Source organism: Rasamsonia byssochlamydoides, assembly GCF_041956645.1.
Source record: "Rasamsonia byssochlamydoides strain NRRL 3658 unplaced genomic scaffold VTN77scaffold_33, whole genome shotgun sequence".
Taxonomy (NCBI): Eukaryota; Fungi; Ascomycota; class Eurotiomycetes; order Eurotiales; family Trichocomaceae; genus Rasamsonia; species Rasamsonia byssochlamydoides.
In genome coordinates this window covers 166,247-180,110 of record NW_027192416.1, presented here as the reverse complement: position 1 = coordinate 180,110, position 13,864 = coordinate 166,247, and the positions used below count along the sequence as shown (strand labels likewise).

At 49.8% G+C, this 13,864-nt stretch overlaps 4 protein-coding genes and 1 non-coding gene across 5 annotated transcripts; 3 read left to right on the top strand and 2 right to left on the bottom strand.

The window, feature by feature from the left end:
* Positions 1-19: 19 nt before the first annotated feature.
* Positions 20-4,146, top strand: VTN77DRAFT_4756 (uncharacterized protein; the record flags this gene model as incomplete). The annotated part of the gene is made up of 6 exons (XM_069420850.1): positions 20-198; positions 254-344; positions 398-2,770; positions 2,820-3,086; positions 3,141-3,440; positions 3,496-4,146. 6 exons carry the CDS (start codon positions 20-22, stop codon positions 4,144-4,146), a joined length of 3,861 nt encoding a protein of 1,286 aa, XP_069277519.1.
* A 1,286-nt stretch (positions 4,147-5,432) lies between these two features.
* VTN77DRAFT_4755 (uncharacterized protein) lies at positions 5,433-6,485 on the top strand (the record flags this gene model as incomplete). Its single annotated transcript, XM_069420849.1, has 1 exon — positions 5,433-6,485. The coding sequence occupies one exon, from the start codon at positions 5,433-5,435 to the stop codon at positions 6,483-6,485; it is 1,053 nt and encodes a 350-aa protein (XP_069277518.1).
* Positions 6,486-9,926: 3,441 nt separating this feature from the next.
* Positions 9,927-11,313, bottom strand: VTN77DRAFT_4754 (uncharacterized protein; the record flags this gene model as incomplete). The annotated part of the gene is made up of 4 exons (XM_069420848.1): positions 9,927-10,187; positions 10,250-10,402; positions 10,465-10,785; positions 10,843-11,313. 4 exons carry the CDS (start codon positions 11,311-11,313, stop codon positions 9,927-9,929), a joined length of 1,206 nt encoding a protein of 401 aa, XP_069277517.1.
* A 46-nt stretch (positions 11,314-11,359) lies between these two features.
* Positions 11,360-11,825, bottom strand: VTN77DRAFT_4753 (uncharacterized protein; the record flags this gene model as incomplete). Its single annotated transcript, XM_069420847.1, has 3 exons — positions 11,360-11,390; positions 11,449-11,563; positions 11,624-11,825. 3 exons carry the CDS (start codon positions 11,823-11,825, stop codon positions 11,360-11,362), a joined length of 348 nt encoding a protein of 115 aa, XP_069277516.1.
* Positions 11,826-13,201: 1,376 nt separating this feature from the next.
* Positions 13,202-13,305, top strand: VTN77DRAFT_t84. The gene has a single exon. It is a non-coding gene; the product is annotated as a tRNA-Pro (tRNA).
* Positions 13,306-13,864: the final 559 nt, after the last annotated feature.

Below are 13,864 nucleotides of genomic sequence, written 5' to 3'. Positions count from 1 at the left end.
TCTCGCGTTGTTTACCACCATGTCCGCCGCGGGAGCAAGGGCGTATCAGCCCGTGGGCTCTGCTGCGTGGATCGCAGCAGAGAAGGAAAATGTGATGAATTTGGTGCAACAGGAAATGGAGGAAGTGGAATTTCCTGTCCGGCATGAGCTGGATTGGCTGAATGAGCACATGGCCGAGATCTTCTCCAAGAATCAATTGTATGTTTGATGCGATGGCTGGGTCAGATCCAGTTACTGACTACCTCTGATTTAGCAATTTGACTGAAATTTTCAAAACTCCGGGAAAACTACGAGGGAAAACTCCCCGGACGGCGCGCAAACGCAATCCAGACGAAGTCCGAGTGGTACGCACTTGTCTGGTTCCATTCGTGCTGTGCTGTTGTTAACCATTACTTAGCCTTTGAGCGATATCTTTTCGTCGAACAACCAGATCAAATCGACCCCGAAAGCTGGCCTCATATCCGATCAGGCAGCCGTAAAAGCTACTGACAACTATAAGGCTGCTGACGACTCTAGGGGGAAAGAGCGATCGCAAGAACATACTGCCAACCAGAAACTGAACTCGTTCTCAACTTACAATACCGACTCGGGGTACCATGGAATGCCTGACGAGGATGAGGTAGTCCTGCCAGGCATGCGTTCCGAGGAAGAATCTTCTACGCAACCGATAGAATCTACTCAGCCGATAGAATCCACGCAACCGATAGAAGAGGATTTCAAACGCGATACGCCCAACGTGAAGAGTCCGTCAGTGGACCGTCGCACTACCGAAGCATCCTTCCACTCCGCTCAAGAGGACATCCAACATCGGAGCGAAACTGTTGAGCCTGTGGATATAAATGAAGATCAGCAAACAAAGCCCGACGAGGATACGCCTCACGAGGATACGCCTCGTCCGATCTCGAAGGCTCCAGAGCCACCGATGGCACCTGCGCATTCGCCTGAGAAAATCCCAGACGTTCAACCAGAACCCTCTGCACCGGCAGAAACGAAGGACAAAGATGTGGATATGGGTCTGGATAATCAATTCGACGACATAGGCTCGCCATCGGATGGTTCTACCCCAGACCGACCGCTGATTAGAAAGAGCAGCTTGACTTTCGCTTCATTGCCGGCGCGAGAGCCCCTGGTGACAAAAAAGAGCATGGGTGGAGCCCGAATTTCCCGGACCAGCCATGTTGATATTGCAAAACTGAATAACGCGGGACGGCCCAGTTATTTCAGTGGGACAAGGACAACTCTTAGTCGAGCTCTACCTGGAGAGAACGAGGAGCAGAAAGTGGAAGAGGACAAGATGGACCTTGATGAAAAGGGGGAGTCTCTTCACGAGGACACTGACGTGGATCTGGAGACTGCCAAGCTGCATCACAAGTCCTCCACCCAACGGCTTCACGAGAAGATCAGCATGCTCGGCAAGTACCAGCCATCCAGGACGACTAAATCGATACCTTCAGTATCGCATTTGGCTGCGTCGCAAGTCAGCTACCCTGAGCTACCGAACCCAAAGCAGGACTCGTCTAACCGCGAGTCTCGTATCACGCCTGGCCCCGAACCTGCTGTTCCCAGTGAGGGTGACTGGATCAAGCCATTGGCCTCACCTTCTCGGGCAAACATTCCCAAGAGTCACACGACAGACGTCATGGAACATGTAGTCGACAACGACGCGACTGGAAACCTTGAAAAAGCAAAGCTGGCAAGGACGGAGACATTCCACGACTTCTCTGACAAGCACTCGCCGCTGGCCAAGACTTCAGGTTACACGGCATTCGGCCATCAAAAATCAGCATCTACGTCCACTCCATCATCGGCTCAACGGCCAGGCACCCGAGGTGATTTCGAACAAAAACCGCTACCGGTGCAGAATCTGGCAGCAGAGTCCACAACGCCTCCGGTCTCCCCCAAGCGCTACGATGGTGCATTGAGCATGTCTAAATCAAAACTGCAATCTCTCATGAAGACGGCAAAGGGACTGTTCACAAGCAGTGCTGGGCTTTCGGCAGCTGCGAAATTGGAGACCTTGTCGTCTCCTAGTGCCTCTCGGTCGCAACCCAATGCCGGCAATATCGCTGGAAGTCCAGAAAGGCGGACAGTTCACTCTCCCAGTCCGCTAAAGCAATCTGCTCAAAGCCAAAGCGCGATAGAAACAGATGAAAGGAGCAAACAGACTGAGCTGAAGCACAAGCAGCGACAGGAAGAGCTTTTCGAAATATCCCGGGAGCAGGAAAAATCGACAGTAATTTCGGAATCAAAGGCCCGACCTGACAAGGCTCAGGAAAAGTCCTTTGCTGATCGAGAAGGTCATGAGACCACTACTCCTGCTCCTTCCCACCGAGCAAGTCCACAGAAGGCTCAACGGCCGCAGCCGCAGACCTCGAGGGAACCTGAGTCTAACGCAGAGGCCGAACCGAAGTTTCCGCCGCCACCTACTTCGCATCATCAGGCTCAACCCACAAAATCAAATGATCGTCGTCCTGTGAAACCTACAAGGGAGGCCGTACAAAAGCCGAAACCGCAACCTGTATCAATTCGGGTCGGCAGCACGCTTTCTCGCCAGATGCCGCTATCCTCAACTACTTCCCTATCGTCTAGCGTGCACGAGTCGCATACTCCGGCACCTGCACCCGCGCCAAAGCAGCCGTCAAGTCTAACGAAGAAGGCCAGTAATTCTTCTTTACATACAACCTCCTCCAATAGCAGCTTCAAGAGCTCTGTCTCGAGTCAGACACAGCAGCGCAAAGCTCAGCAACTAGCTGCCGAAAAGAAGAAACAGGTAAGGTTGCTTAGCCTCTGGTAGTTGACAACAAACTAATATCCTATAGGAGGAACGAGAGGCGCGGCGTAAGGAAGAGCAGAAGCGTGAGCTGGAACGCAAGCGGGCTGCCCAACAGCAGCAGCAGCAACAAGAAGAGGCGCGTCGCCAGGAACTGAAGAATCGTGCTGAGGCTGAGCGACGGGAACGTGAACGTCTCGCAGCAGACGACCCTAAAAAAGCAGCCCAAAGGCAGGCCATCGAGCAACGCAGGCTTGAGAACGCTCGCCGATTGGAGAGACAGGGAAGCCAGCCGCCCAACCCAGCTAACGACCTGGTAAGCCGTAATCATGCGGAAGTGTCGGGAGTCATTCTAACCTCCGGCTTCTAGGGTTCTATTCTACAGCAGGAAAAGCCGGGTGCACAGTCCTCGCAGCGAGCCGACCTTGGTCCTGCACGGCCACCATCACGGCTAGGCTCAGTAGTACAGCCCTTCAGCCGATCTATCACGCAGCCTCCAACTAATCCGGCCAAACCGGCCAAACGAGCATTGGATGAGGAATCCCAGCCTCGTCCGACCGCTTATCAGGCCACTGAGCCTAAGCGGAGGAAGACTGAAGACGAGCATAACCCACTTCCTCCAGTCAGGCCAACTATGGCTCCCCCAATTCGACAGTCTAACATCAGAAAGGTAGAGTCACCGCCAAGTCTTCAAGGAAAACATCCCGCTTACGTCCTACTCCTAGGAACCTGCTAAGCCGCAGATCTTTGCACATGGCTATCCCCCGGCACCTCCACCTGCAGCACACCACCAGGCGGGTACATCATCCCTGTATAAGAATGCAGCTACTGGGTCGCACCACGTGCAGCAGCAACCTGCAGGCCCATCGCACAGACCCGCCGGTCACCCGATGGACATGGCCAAGTATGCCAGCGGCAAGATCCCGTTCGCAGATGCTCCCAACCCCTCTCATGTCCCAACATCCCACCACAAGACGCCCAGTCAGAGTTCTCAGCAGCGCGTGGCGGCCAAATCTTCACCCCAGTATCCTAACAGTGAGAATATCCACCTCCCTGAGATCCCCACAGACAGCGAGGACGAAGACTCGGACGCGGAGATGCTGCCAGTGCCTAAGTGGGCACAACCTAAGGAGCTGGAGGCTCTTCTGCGGGAGCAAGAAGGCCGGGAGACCGAGTCAATTTTCGGCCCCATTGCACCTTTCTCGCTGGAGGAAACGTTCAAGACGGATAAGAAGATCAAGAAGTTCCGCGAGCGCACAAGCAGTGCAAATTGGGCCGGCCCGGATGGGTTGACTCAGGAAGAGATCCGGCGCGATATCGCTGAGCGGCAGCGACTGCGGATGAATGGTGGATGGGTGTTTAACGCATCATCATAACAACGATCCGAGTCATGTCGACATGCTCGTTGCTGTTGACAACGTGAGTTTTGGATCTAAATCCACTTAGTGATGATGTCGTTGGGCTTTTTGGTTTTTAGTTGTGGAGGTTGGTGGAGGGCCGGCGGGCCGAAAATCGCGATCCGGGGCCGATGATTGGTCGCAACGGAGGCGTTTCAGATTGGAGTTTCTTCTAGTGTTCTTCTGGCCAAACTCTCACCGGGGCGAGAAAAAAAAAGCACCGACAGGGCGGCCACGAGGCATGCAGCTGATGCAGGCTTGCAGCTACTACGAGCGGCTCGCTTACCGGCAGTATCTGGACGCACCCACCTCGTGTTATTGCAAGTGAGGGGCGAAGAGGCTCTGAGTGGGCCATCGTCCTGGTCTAAGTTCTGCACGCTTTTTTGGGGCTTTGTTTTGGCTTTTGTTTGGGCATGGTTTTGGCTTTGTTCTGACTTTGTTTTTGAAATGGGAGCTGTCAAAGTTGGGGAAGTGCTTGTCGTATCTGTGGAATCGGTTTACTCATAATAGGCGGGTGTGGGGTTAAATGTGTTTATTATCGAGTGTGTTGTTACCTGTTATTATTACGGAATTTTACACAACTTTGATTGACTTTGCTGGTTGCTCTTCGTCATGAAAGCGAGTCCATCGCGTGACCTCCACTGCACCGAGTTGAAAAAGCAAGATGACCTGCGACAGACTAAGAGCCAGCTCAGGTAGAACGCTACACAGGTACATCCCTGTCGCCATTTCGGCAGAGACCCGGCCGCAATGGGGATGGCCATACCATCTCGACGACAGCTGTCCAATTGCAGAGTCAGCAATAAGCTCGGTTCTGTTCATGCAGCTATCTCCATTTTGGATCTGTGTAACTGACGATCTGTTTTGAGTTCAGCCGTCCTCACTCTTGTGGAGTCTGCTGCTGAACCATTGTGTTGGAATATCGCTGTCACTGCTGAAACAGGAACAAGTTTTGTTTATCGGTTAAGCTGACGTGCTGAGCAGCAAACTCCTTGGGGCCGCTATGCAGATACAATGGGCAGTATGTGCTCCTTGCTCAGGACAGAAGAGACCGATTGCACTGTTCTGTCTCAGGAGACGGATACCTGTCTCCGTTTGTCGTCAGCGTGACCAATATCCTAGACGCCATCTCCCTCTCTCCCTCCCGCTCAATCCACTGTTCTTGATGTTCCTTATTGTTATCGAACCCAAGAGTCTTGCGGAGCCAGCAAGACAACTTTCTTCATGGTACTGGTTGTGACATGCGGCCAGGTGAGCTTCCCACGATGAGCTTTCTAAGTCAAATCCCTGCCTTTGGAAATGCAATAGATGGCCTCATCGAGCACGCTCAGTGGAAAGACGCCGAAGGTATGCTTCTCCGCATGCTCACGCAGATGGAGCGAGTGTCTGGCCCTGACCACCCGGAGACCCAGAAAGCAAAGTCGTTGCTGGCTCATATATATCGCCAGGAGGGCCGCGGCCGTGATGCAGAGAGGTTGGACTTGGCCGTGTTGGAAGCGCGACAGCGCTCGCTGGGTTTGGAGACGCCGGACACGTTGACTGCCATGTACAATCTGGCGTCCGACATCAAGCTGCAGCCGGGACGGCTCTTGGAGGGTCTGGCGCTTGAGCGACGCGCCCTCGAGATGGCTGTCCAGCTCTATTGGGATCGGGACGAAGTGAAGGACGAGACTGGAGGGATGGACGTCTTGATCCGCATGTGCAGCCTCGCCGATACTTTGTTTGTCCACGACCAGGCCGCCGACGCGGCCAAGTTGCATGAGACGGTGCTACGGCTATGCACTAGTTTCCTCGGCCCGGGCCATCCCTACACGATCGCGGTCATGGACAGCACCGGCCGGGATTACGTCTCGCAGGGCCGGCTGGGCGAGGCGATCCGGCTTCTGCAGGATGCGGTCGAGGCGGGCAAGGTGCATCTGGGAGAGAACGATGCCACGACGCGGAGGTGCATCGTGCAACTGGCCGAAACCTACGGCCGGGTGACGGCGGAGGGGGAAGGCAAAGTCCCCGAGCCGCGAGTGCTCGCCATTCTCGAACAGGCCGTCGCCATCTTGGAGGAGAGCCTCGGCGCAGAGGATCCCGATACCGTGTCGCTGAAATACTATCTCGCGGTGGCCTATGCCCGGGTGGACGGTCGGTTCGGCGAGTCCGAGCCGCTGCAGGAACAGGTGCTGAGCTGGTGTCGCAAGCAGCTGGGGGAGAGGAGCACGACGGCCAGGCTGATCGTCCGGAATTTAGTGTTAATGTACCGGCAGCTGGGGCGGATGAACAAGGCGCGTTTGGTGGAGCAGGAGTTTGGTCGGATTCAGTCGCCGTGACAGTATATTTTTGATGACTTATAGTTATGATGTGAGGTTATCTCTCTTCGCTTTCGTTTTTGTTATTCTATTCCTTTTTTTTTCCTTCTTGATCATACACCATGATCCGAATGAGATCTACTTCTTTGATCGTCTCAAGCAATTCAAATCGATTGCACAGCAACAGCAACAGCACAGGCGTAATGAAGCCAACAAGTGAAAGACGGTAGATATGGAGTACCTATTTTCAAGACCGCCGTAGCAAACTGTAATCAAACTTCATTGCTTCGCGATGATATCTGTCCGATCCCCTAACTACCTCCCTAACTCTGATCGATACCCCCACCCTGATGTACTGTACAGGCATGACTGTATAGTACGGAGTTTACTAAGTCTTAAGTTTCTGCCACGTGTACAGTAACTTCTACCTAGTTACATTACCTGCCTCGAGCGCTGTTATCATTATGATTATTACCCCATACGGTGTACCTATTACTGAGAGAGAGATCACATCATCTGAGCTTGCTTGCTTACTTGCTTGTTTACTTGTGTCCGTGCTTCCCTTACCTAGGTACTCCCTAGGAACCTGCCCTGACGACATATACACCTAGATAGATACTATTATTATCATCTATTATCTATCTGTTATTGTTATCATCGCTCCTGCTAATTATCCTCCGTATATATAAGATATGAGGCATTTCAGCGCGTGATTTCACCTCACCTCATCTTATATATATACTTTAGGTAGGTATGTACATGTATGTACATTACCTAAGGTCACCGAATTAACTAATTAGGTAAGTGGTCAGCGGTCGACTTCAGCGGTCACCACTCACCACTCACCATCGATCGGCCCGCCGAAGACCAAGCTTCAAACCAGGATATTATTATATAAAACCTTGACCCTTGTGGAATCGGGATTCAATATTAAATTAGAGCGATGGTGGCGTAATAATGGAATGAAATGAAACGACGTCTTGCTTATTATATTACCTACCCAGTAATGTCTATGTACATGTACAATACCTAGCTAGGTACTAGGTAATAGTACTCCGTACCCATGTAGCTAGCAGGTACTTGTACCTATCTATCCCCTTAGTTAGGGAGGCCTTGTAACTCGCCCACTGTTCTTTTTCTTGCTTTTACTACTTACTCATCGTCATTGGTTACAAGCTACAACAGGTACCTAATGCTTACAACGCTTGACCAACTGAACTGACCCCTTTTCCTGTTTATTACAGCATTCATTCAACAAGAAAACAAAAAGGGAAAATAATTGCAGACGCATTAATTCCCAGACTTCCGCTCATTTTGTTCTGTTCTGTGGGGGTTTTTTTTCGAAACCCCCCAAGGCCTAACCAAGGCGAGGCCTAGCTAGGTACGGAATACGGAATAGCTACTGACTGAGTAAGATATTATTTTTTAGTTCCCTCACATTAATTAATAATAATTATGGAGTAATTAATTAAGCTTCAGGAAGAAATGCTTCCTTGCCCGCTACTTTGTTGGTGCGTGCGTTTGTATGTACACGTATGTATGGAGTATACTCCATATGTACAGTACGGAGTACTGTAGTAGGTACTCCGTACTGTACCTGCATGGATTTTTGGGGGCGGCCCCGCCTGGTGGAGAACCCAATTGCATAATTATTAGATGGAGTGAATGGGGCAGGAACAAGCTAAATTGGATGTACTGTACTGTATGTACATAGATGGAGCATGGAGGATTTGTAATTGATATTATTACTGTGAAGGGCCAAAGCCTTGCTGTCTAGAAACTAGGAGCTCATAAAAAGGATTCGCTGGGGAAGGAAGAAATGAAGGAAGAGAGAGAAAGGCACGCGAGCTGTATCAACAGGAGTCATGTGATGAACAACAAATGGACCAATCAGAAGACGAGAGCAAAGCTGAGTCAGCAATATGGGCTTAGCCCGCAACAATTACCTTGACCTTGATTATGAAGTATGGAGTACGGAGTACAGTCACGGATACACTGTATATGTAGGTGGACTGTTTTCCTTTTTGGTTTTCTCTTTCCCTCCCTTTTTTTCTTTTTTTTTTGTTTTACGTCAATATAAAAAGAAGATGGGGGAAAAAAGGAGAGGGAGAAGTAAACTCCCAATAAATAAAAACAAGAGGGAGAAATAAGTAAAAGAAAATAAGGGCAATCATACAAGAAAATATCTAAGCTGACACGATTGTTTCCTCCCTTTTTGAGGGGAAAAGATGAAAATAAATAAAAAAATAAAAAATAAGTCTACTACTGTTATACTGTAAGCGGAGCAAAAAAGTCGTTTGACTGCAACACCTAAGTTGGATGGATGTGAAGCACAGAGGATGGAGGATTTTAGAGGATTTATAATGAGTGTCACCTTGATTATGGAGTACGGTACTGTATACCGATAGGTACGGAGTAGACCGCTTTCCTTTCTCGTTTCTCTACCCTCTTTTTTTTTAAAATTTGTTTATTCTTTTTTGTGTGCGTGTCAACATAGAAAAAAAGGAAGCCAGAAAAGGAGAGAGAGAGAGATTATTTATTTATTTTTTCACCTTCCTTTTTTGGTGTATGTGTGTCCATATAAAATAAAGACTGCCTGTGAGGCGAGATCGGAATGCCTGGTCTGGCAGCTAATGAGCTTCCCTTTGCGCTATATTCCGAATACACTCACCGGCAGCGGTAAAAATATATTTCTTTGNGCATCATCCGCGAATCGAACGCGGGCCTCATCGATGGCAACGATGAATTCTACCACTAGACCAATGATGCATTTGTTGTTGGGAGAGTCGCCACTGCAGTGATATAATAAGAAAAAATCCTTTACTTTTTTTCGAAGATGAGTGTACCCAGGAGGTGGTAAGTACGGAGTATACTTCTTCTCTTGCTAGATATTCAGGCCGTTTAAACCTATGGGGGGATTAATTCTTGCTTTGCTTTCGGGGCAATATTTTGCCTGATTAGAACATACCGTAATTATTAATTGTCTCGAGAGTCTAAGATGTGCTTACTGTTACTGGTAGGTAAGTATTTTATGTGTTGCTCACGAAACATACGGAGTATATATATATTTTCCTAGCGGAGCTCTCACTACGGCTTGATAACACATAACCAACAACAACCACCACCAAAAAAAAAGCGGTCACAGAGACTTCGTCCTTGATCAATGGACCCGCATTTGATCAGCTTCAGACATGGACAATTCCCCCCCCCCCCCCCCCCTCTCTCTTTTTCTTTCCCGGGTTGTGCCCTTCCCAGCGGCAGTGACAGAGAGTGCACCTGTTTTCGACTTTTTTTTTTCCTTTGGGACATTACATGCCCGCCGATTATTAGAGAGGTCATTATATTGAGAGCAACGAGTTATCGTACAGTCAGTCAAGAAAGAATTCTGAAGAGCAAAAGATTGATGTTGGGAACCATGGAGGCCAACACTCTTGTATATCAAAAGAAAGGATTGGATACCTATTAAGCCAGGTTGATAGGAACTTCCGTCGGTCGAAGAAAAAGGAACTCCCGTTTTCGCTCCCTGTCTGCTAATTTGAAGGACGCAAATGCCGCCACCAGGGTAATCGCCGTCAATGGCAATGTCACCTCTAACCATCTAGCCATAGCGATTCCAGAATAGGATCCTTGGAATGACGTGTTTGCGGCAGAAGCCGACGACTGACTAGAAGCGTCACTGTCGTTTTGGGTTTGATATTTGATCACGTCTGTGCTGAAAAAGGTCTTCTAAAGTATTAGGTCAATAGTGCCAGATTTGAACAAAGGAAACAACAAAAAAAGCATACTGATACAAATGTCGCTGGGAGATAAATCAAGGTGACTACGGTAATAATTCGCATTGCGATTGCCTCTTTTTGAGACATGGACCCCATCTTATGCATGCTTCGAGTAAGAGCTGCCATTTCGATCGTTGCCTGGCTCTGAAGGTGTTGCGTGATCTATAGCCATATTAATTCATATGCCTATACTGTCATGCCCGGCTCAGGAACGTTGAACTTACAAGACTCTTCCGGTCGCTTGTAATGCGAACAAGAAGGTTCGCTCGTGTGATCTGCATCTTCGAGTCCTGGATCATATCGTTCACCTGCGCCGCGAAATGGTGGATGTCTTTCTGGCATGCTGCTGCTAAGGGAAAATTTGCATCTTCCAACAGGTCTTCGTAGAACCGGCTGAGAGAAGCGAGCACCTCGGCATTTGCTTGCATCACCATAATTGCCTCGTTTGTCTTTTCCTCGTAGTTCTGAACAGTCAAGAGGTGCTGAGGAGTATATTCAGCCGAAGAAGCTTCGTAACCAGGACAAAGCACTGTGGCATTTTCTGTCTGGGGCGGAAGTCAGAAATCGATCGGACGTTATGACGTCGGGAGCAGAGAACCCACATCTAGATCTACTACTTCTTCCAGCCATTGAAGATACCACCGCCATTCCTCAGTGGACCAGTGGCAGTTGAGTAGATGGATAGCCAAGCTGGATCGGAAGCATTCCTCCACGCGGTCAAACGCTCGATCTTCTCTCCTACCATCCTTACCAGTCAAATCTTTGAGCTGCAAGTTGCCTTTCACAATGATCCAGAGAGTCGTCCCGGTGAGCACGTCAAATTGGTGGTGGAAAGCCGCCTGGCGAATCGACCATACCTGTTCTCGGGGACTGGATTTCGCATCCGAGATCCGCGCAACACCCTTGAGGTTGAAGCACAATTGGTATTGTCGGCCGCTCCTGCCTAAGCTCGGGGCTGCTGGCCCTGCCGGAGGGTCTGAAAGGGCCGATTGTTCGCGGAAGCCACTGAATCTCAGTTCACGGGGCATCTTATGCAACCCAAAGACAGACAAGAAATCCAGGTAAGCAGGCATCACCTGATGGTAGGACAGAATCCGGACGAGCATTCTCCGGGTGATTTTAAGGGGAGATTTGGCTTCCCGAGATGAAGCTGAACGCGCTGTCTGGTTACCATGGATGGGAGACCACGATCACACTGGAGGACTAACATGAAACGGCATTTGGGGTCCTTCTTTGTCGCGAGGACGCCTGGTCTGGTGGCCGACCGGTCGCCAAGCCATTCTTTCAATGCGTTGTCGTCGAGGATATTCTGTTTTTCAAATCCTTTGCCCCTGGATTAGAGTCACCCCGACCCACGTCGCGAAGGAATTCAATAATAATCACCTTGGCCGGAGGGAAGCAGATCCCGAAACGGGACGAAGGCTTCTTCCTCCTTCGCGAAGAGTCTGGGAGCCGCATCATCGAGTCTTCTGGAGAAAGCCTCTAAAGCCCCTCGATAGGTGGTTTGGTAGAGAAGATTGCTCGGGTAAGAGTCGAGTTGCTGGTAGGAATTTTTGAATGCGTCGCAAAGCGGTAGCGCAGCCATCGTTACGCACCTTTCAACTTTATTATTTTTTTCCCAACCTTTCTCTCTCTCTAACGCATCCAAAATATTCCCCGACAGCAGGGAAACGCAAAAGCTTATCAACTGACGGAATCAAGGCGCATTCCACGTTTGCTCGTGATGCGCCTTACCCGGGCCGTGCAAATGAGGGCGCCAAATGCGCCTAAGTATCAACCTAGCTGAACGTCCCATAGCAGTAAGCATGGGGGACTGCCCAGAGCAAACAACAGTTAACTCTACAGAGGCTCCGGCTTGCTTATGCCCTTGCTGCGCTCACGGCCATAGCTGTCTGCTGCCGATAAACCATATAGAGCTACATGATATAGCCAAATAGTTTCATTGTCATCCTGACTATCGCTCTACTTGGAAGCTATGCTGGCTCGGGTGACTCCCTGCAACGTGGTGGCTCATCCGGGTCAGGATCTCGCTCCGCCGCAATGGCAGCATGATCCTCCTGTGCACGGGCATGACAATCGCTGGGTCAGGCACACATGGCGACAACAACAGGCTTTAGGATGTTTTTCAACATACGGACGTTAGAGCTTCCGGGGTCTCGAAGACATATTTGTCACTAGTAACCTGTGCACGGAGTCGGTACTACATATGACAGTGATACCAAACCCTCTTCGCTTGGTGGGCACGTACCCTGCATTCCTCAAACGCGAAACCGGGGAACCGCTTTTCCAGAAAAGCCTTCAGCTTCTCCCATCGCAGTCGGTACACCGGATAAGTCTCTTGGTGGAATGTACACTTTTCTTGAGCGGAGGGCTGCGGCTGAGCTCGGCGAACAAAGCCCAGGGTTGCGCGTCTGGGGAGATGCGAGCCACCCCGAGACTGGGTTGTCGAGGAGGTGTTGCTTCGGCCAACTCGAGGACTCATCGCCACAGACGACAAGGCAGAACCGAGGATTGGTGATGGGTTGACAGTTGCCCCGCTGGCCTTTTAAGCCGCAATAGGAGGGACGGTTGATTGAGAATGGAAGGCATAGCATAGCCTCGCAGGAGATTGCCTCTCTTTTAAGGCTGTTCCTGGAGAACACTCGCTGAGCCCCCTGGAGATGGAAGGAGTGTTGTTATTGGCGCTGGAGTGGTTGAGCCAACAGGACAAGAAGGCTTCCAAGTTAGTTGCAGCCGACACTTGCGTTCGTCCATCACCCCTCCTCCGGATTGGTCGAACATCCTGGTGCGTTGACTAAGCAAATTGACCCTCCATTTCTTTTTAAAAAAAAACAAAAAACGGAGTAGAGTTGAAGTAGATTCCTCAGCTTAATTAAGTACTCCGCGTCCGCACTCAAAAACAACCTTTTTCTGCAACTTTTTTTTGTATCATTACAAGGCGAGAGGTCCTCAACAACAAAAGCCCGGATGGTCTAGTAGGTATGATTCACGCTTAGGGTTTGGGTTCAAATAACCCTAATGACCCCGTATGTGTGAGGTCCCGCGTTCGAATCGCGGTTCGGGCCTGTTGATTTCTACACAATGTAATTCTTTCTGTTCTCTCGTTTTTTTGCTTTTCTCTTTTTCTTCTTTTCCCCTTTTGTCTGGTTCATTATTGATTAATGTTGCTGGCTGCTATTTTGGTTTAGTTGGTGAGTGAGTGACCTGAAACTGCAAGGGGGAAAGGGAAGGAAAAAAAAAGGTAAACTTTGCTTAGGGTAAAAAAAAAAGGCAGGGCAGCACAGCATTTGCTCGCAACTCACCTACTACTAAAATAAAATCAGAATGCTATCATTACTACTCCCAAGACAGTCGGATCTCTGCTTGCAGTATTATGTAATTAATATCCATGGATGTACACCGTAGTCAAGTCAGCTCGAGTGCGGCGTGCCTGGCTGCGCCACAGCTAAACGAATCGGAATTGGGCAGTGTAATCGTCAGCGGTCACCCTGATTCTTGCATAGACCAGGTATCTCGCACAGACAATGAATGTCTGGGATAATTAATGTTGGGGGCCGATTTACATCCAGTCAATCTGATTAATTATCATTACTAGTATCATCTGACTGACTCGCCAACCAGGTA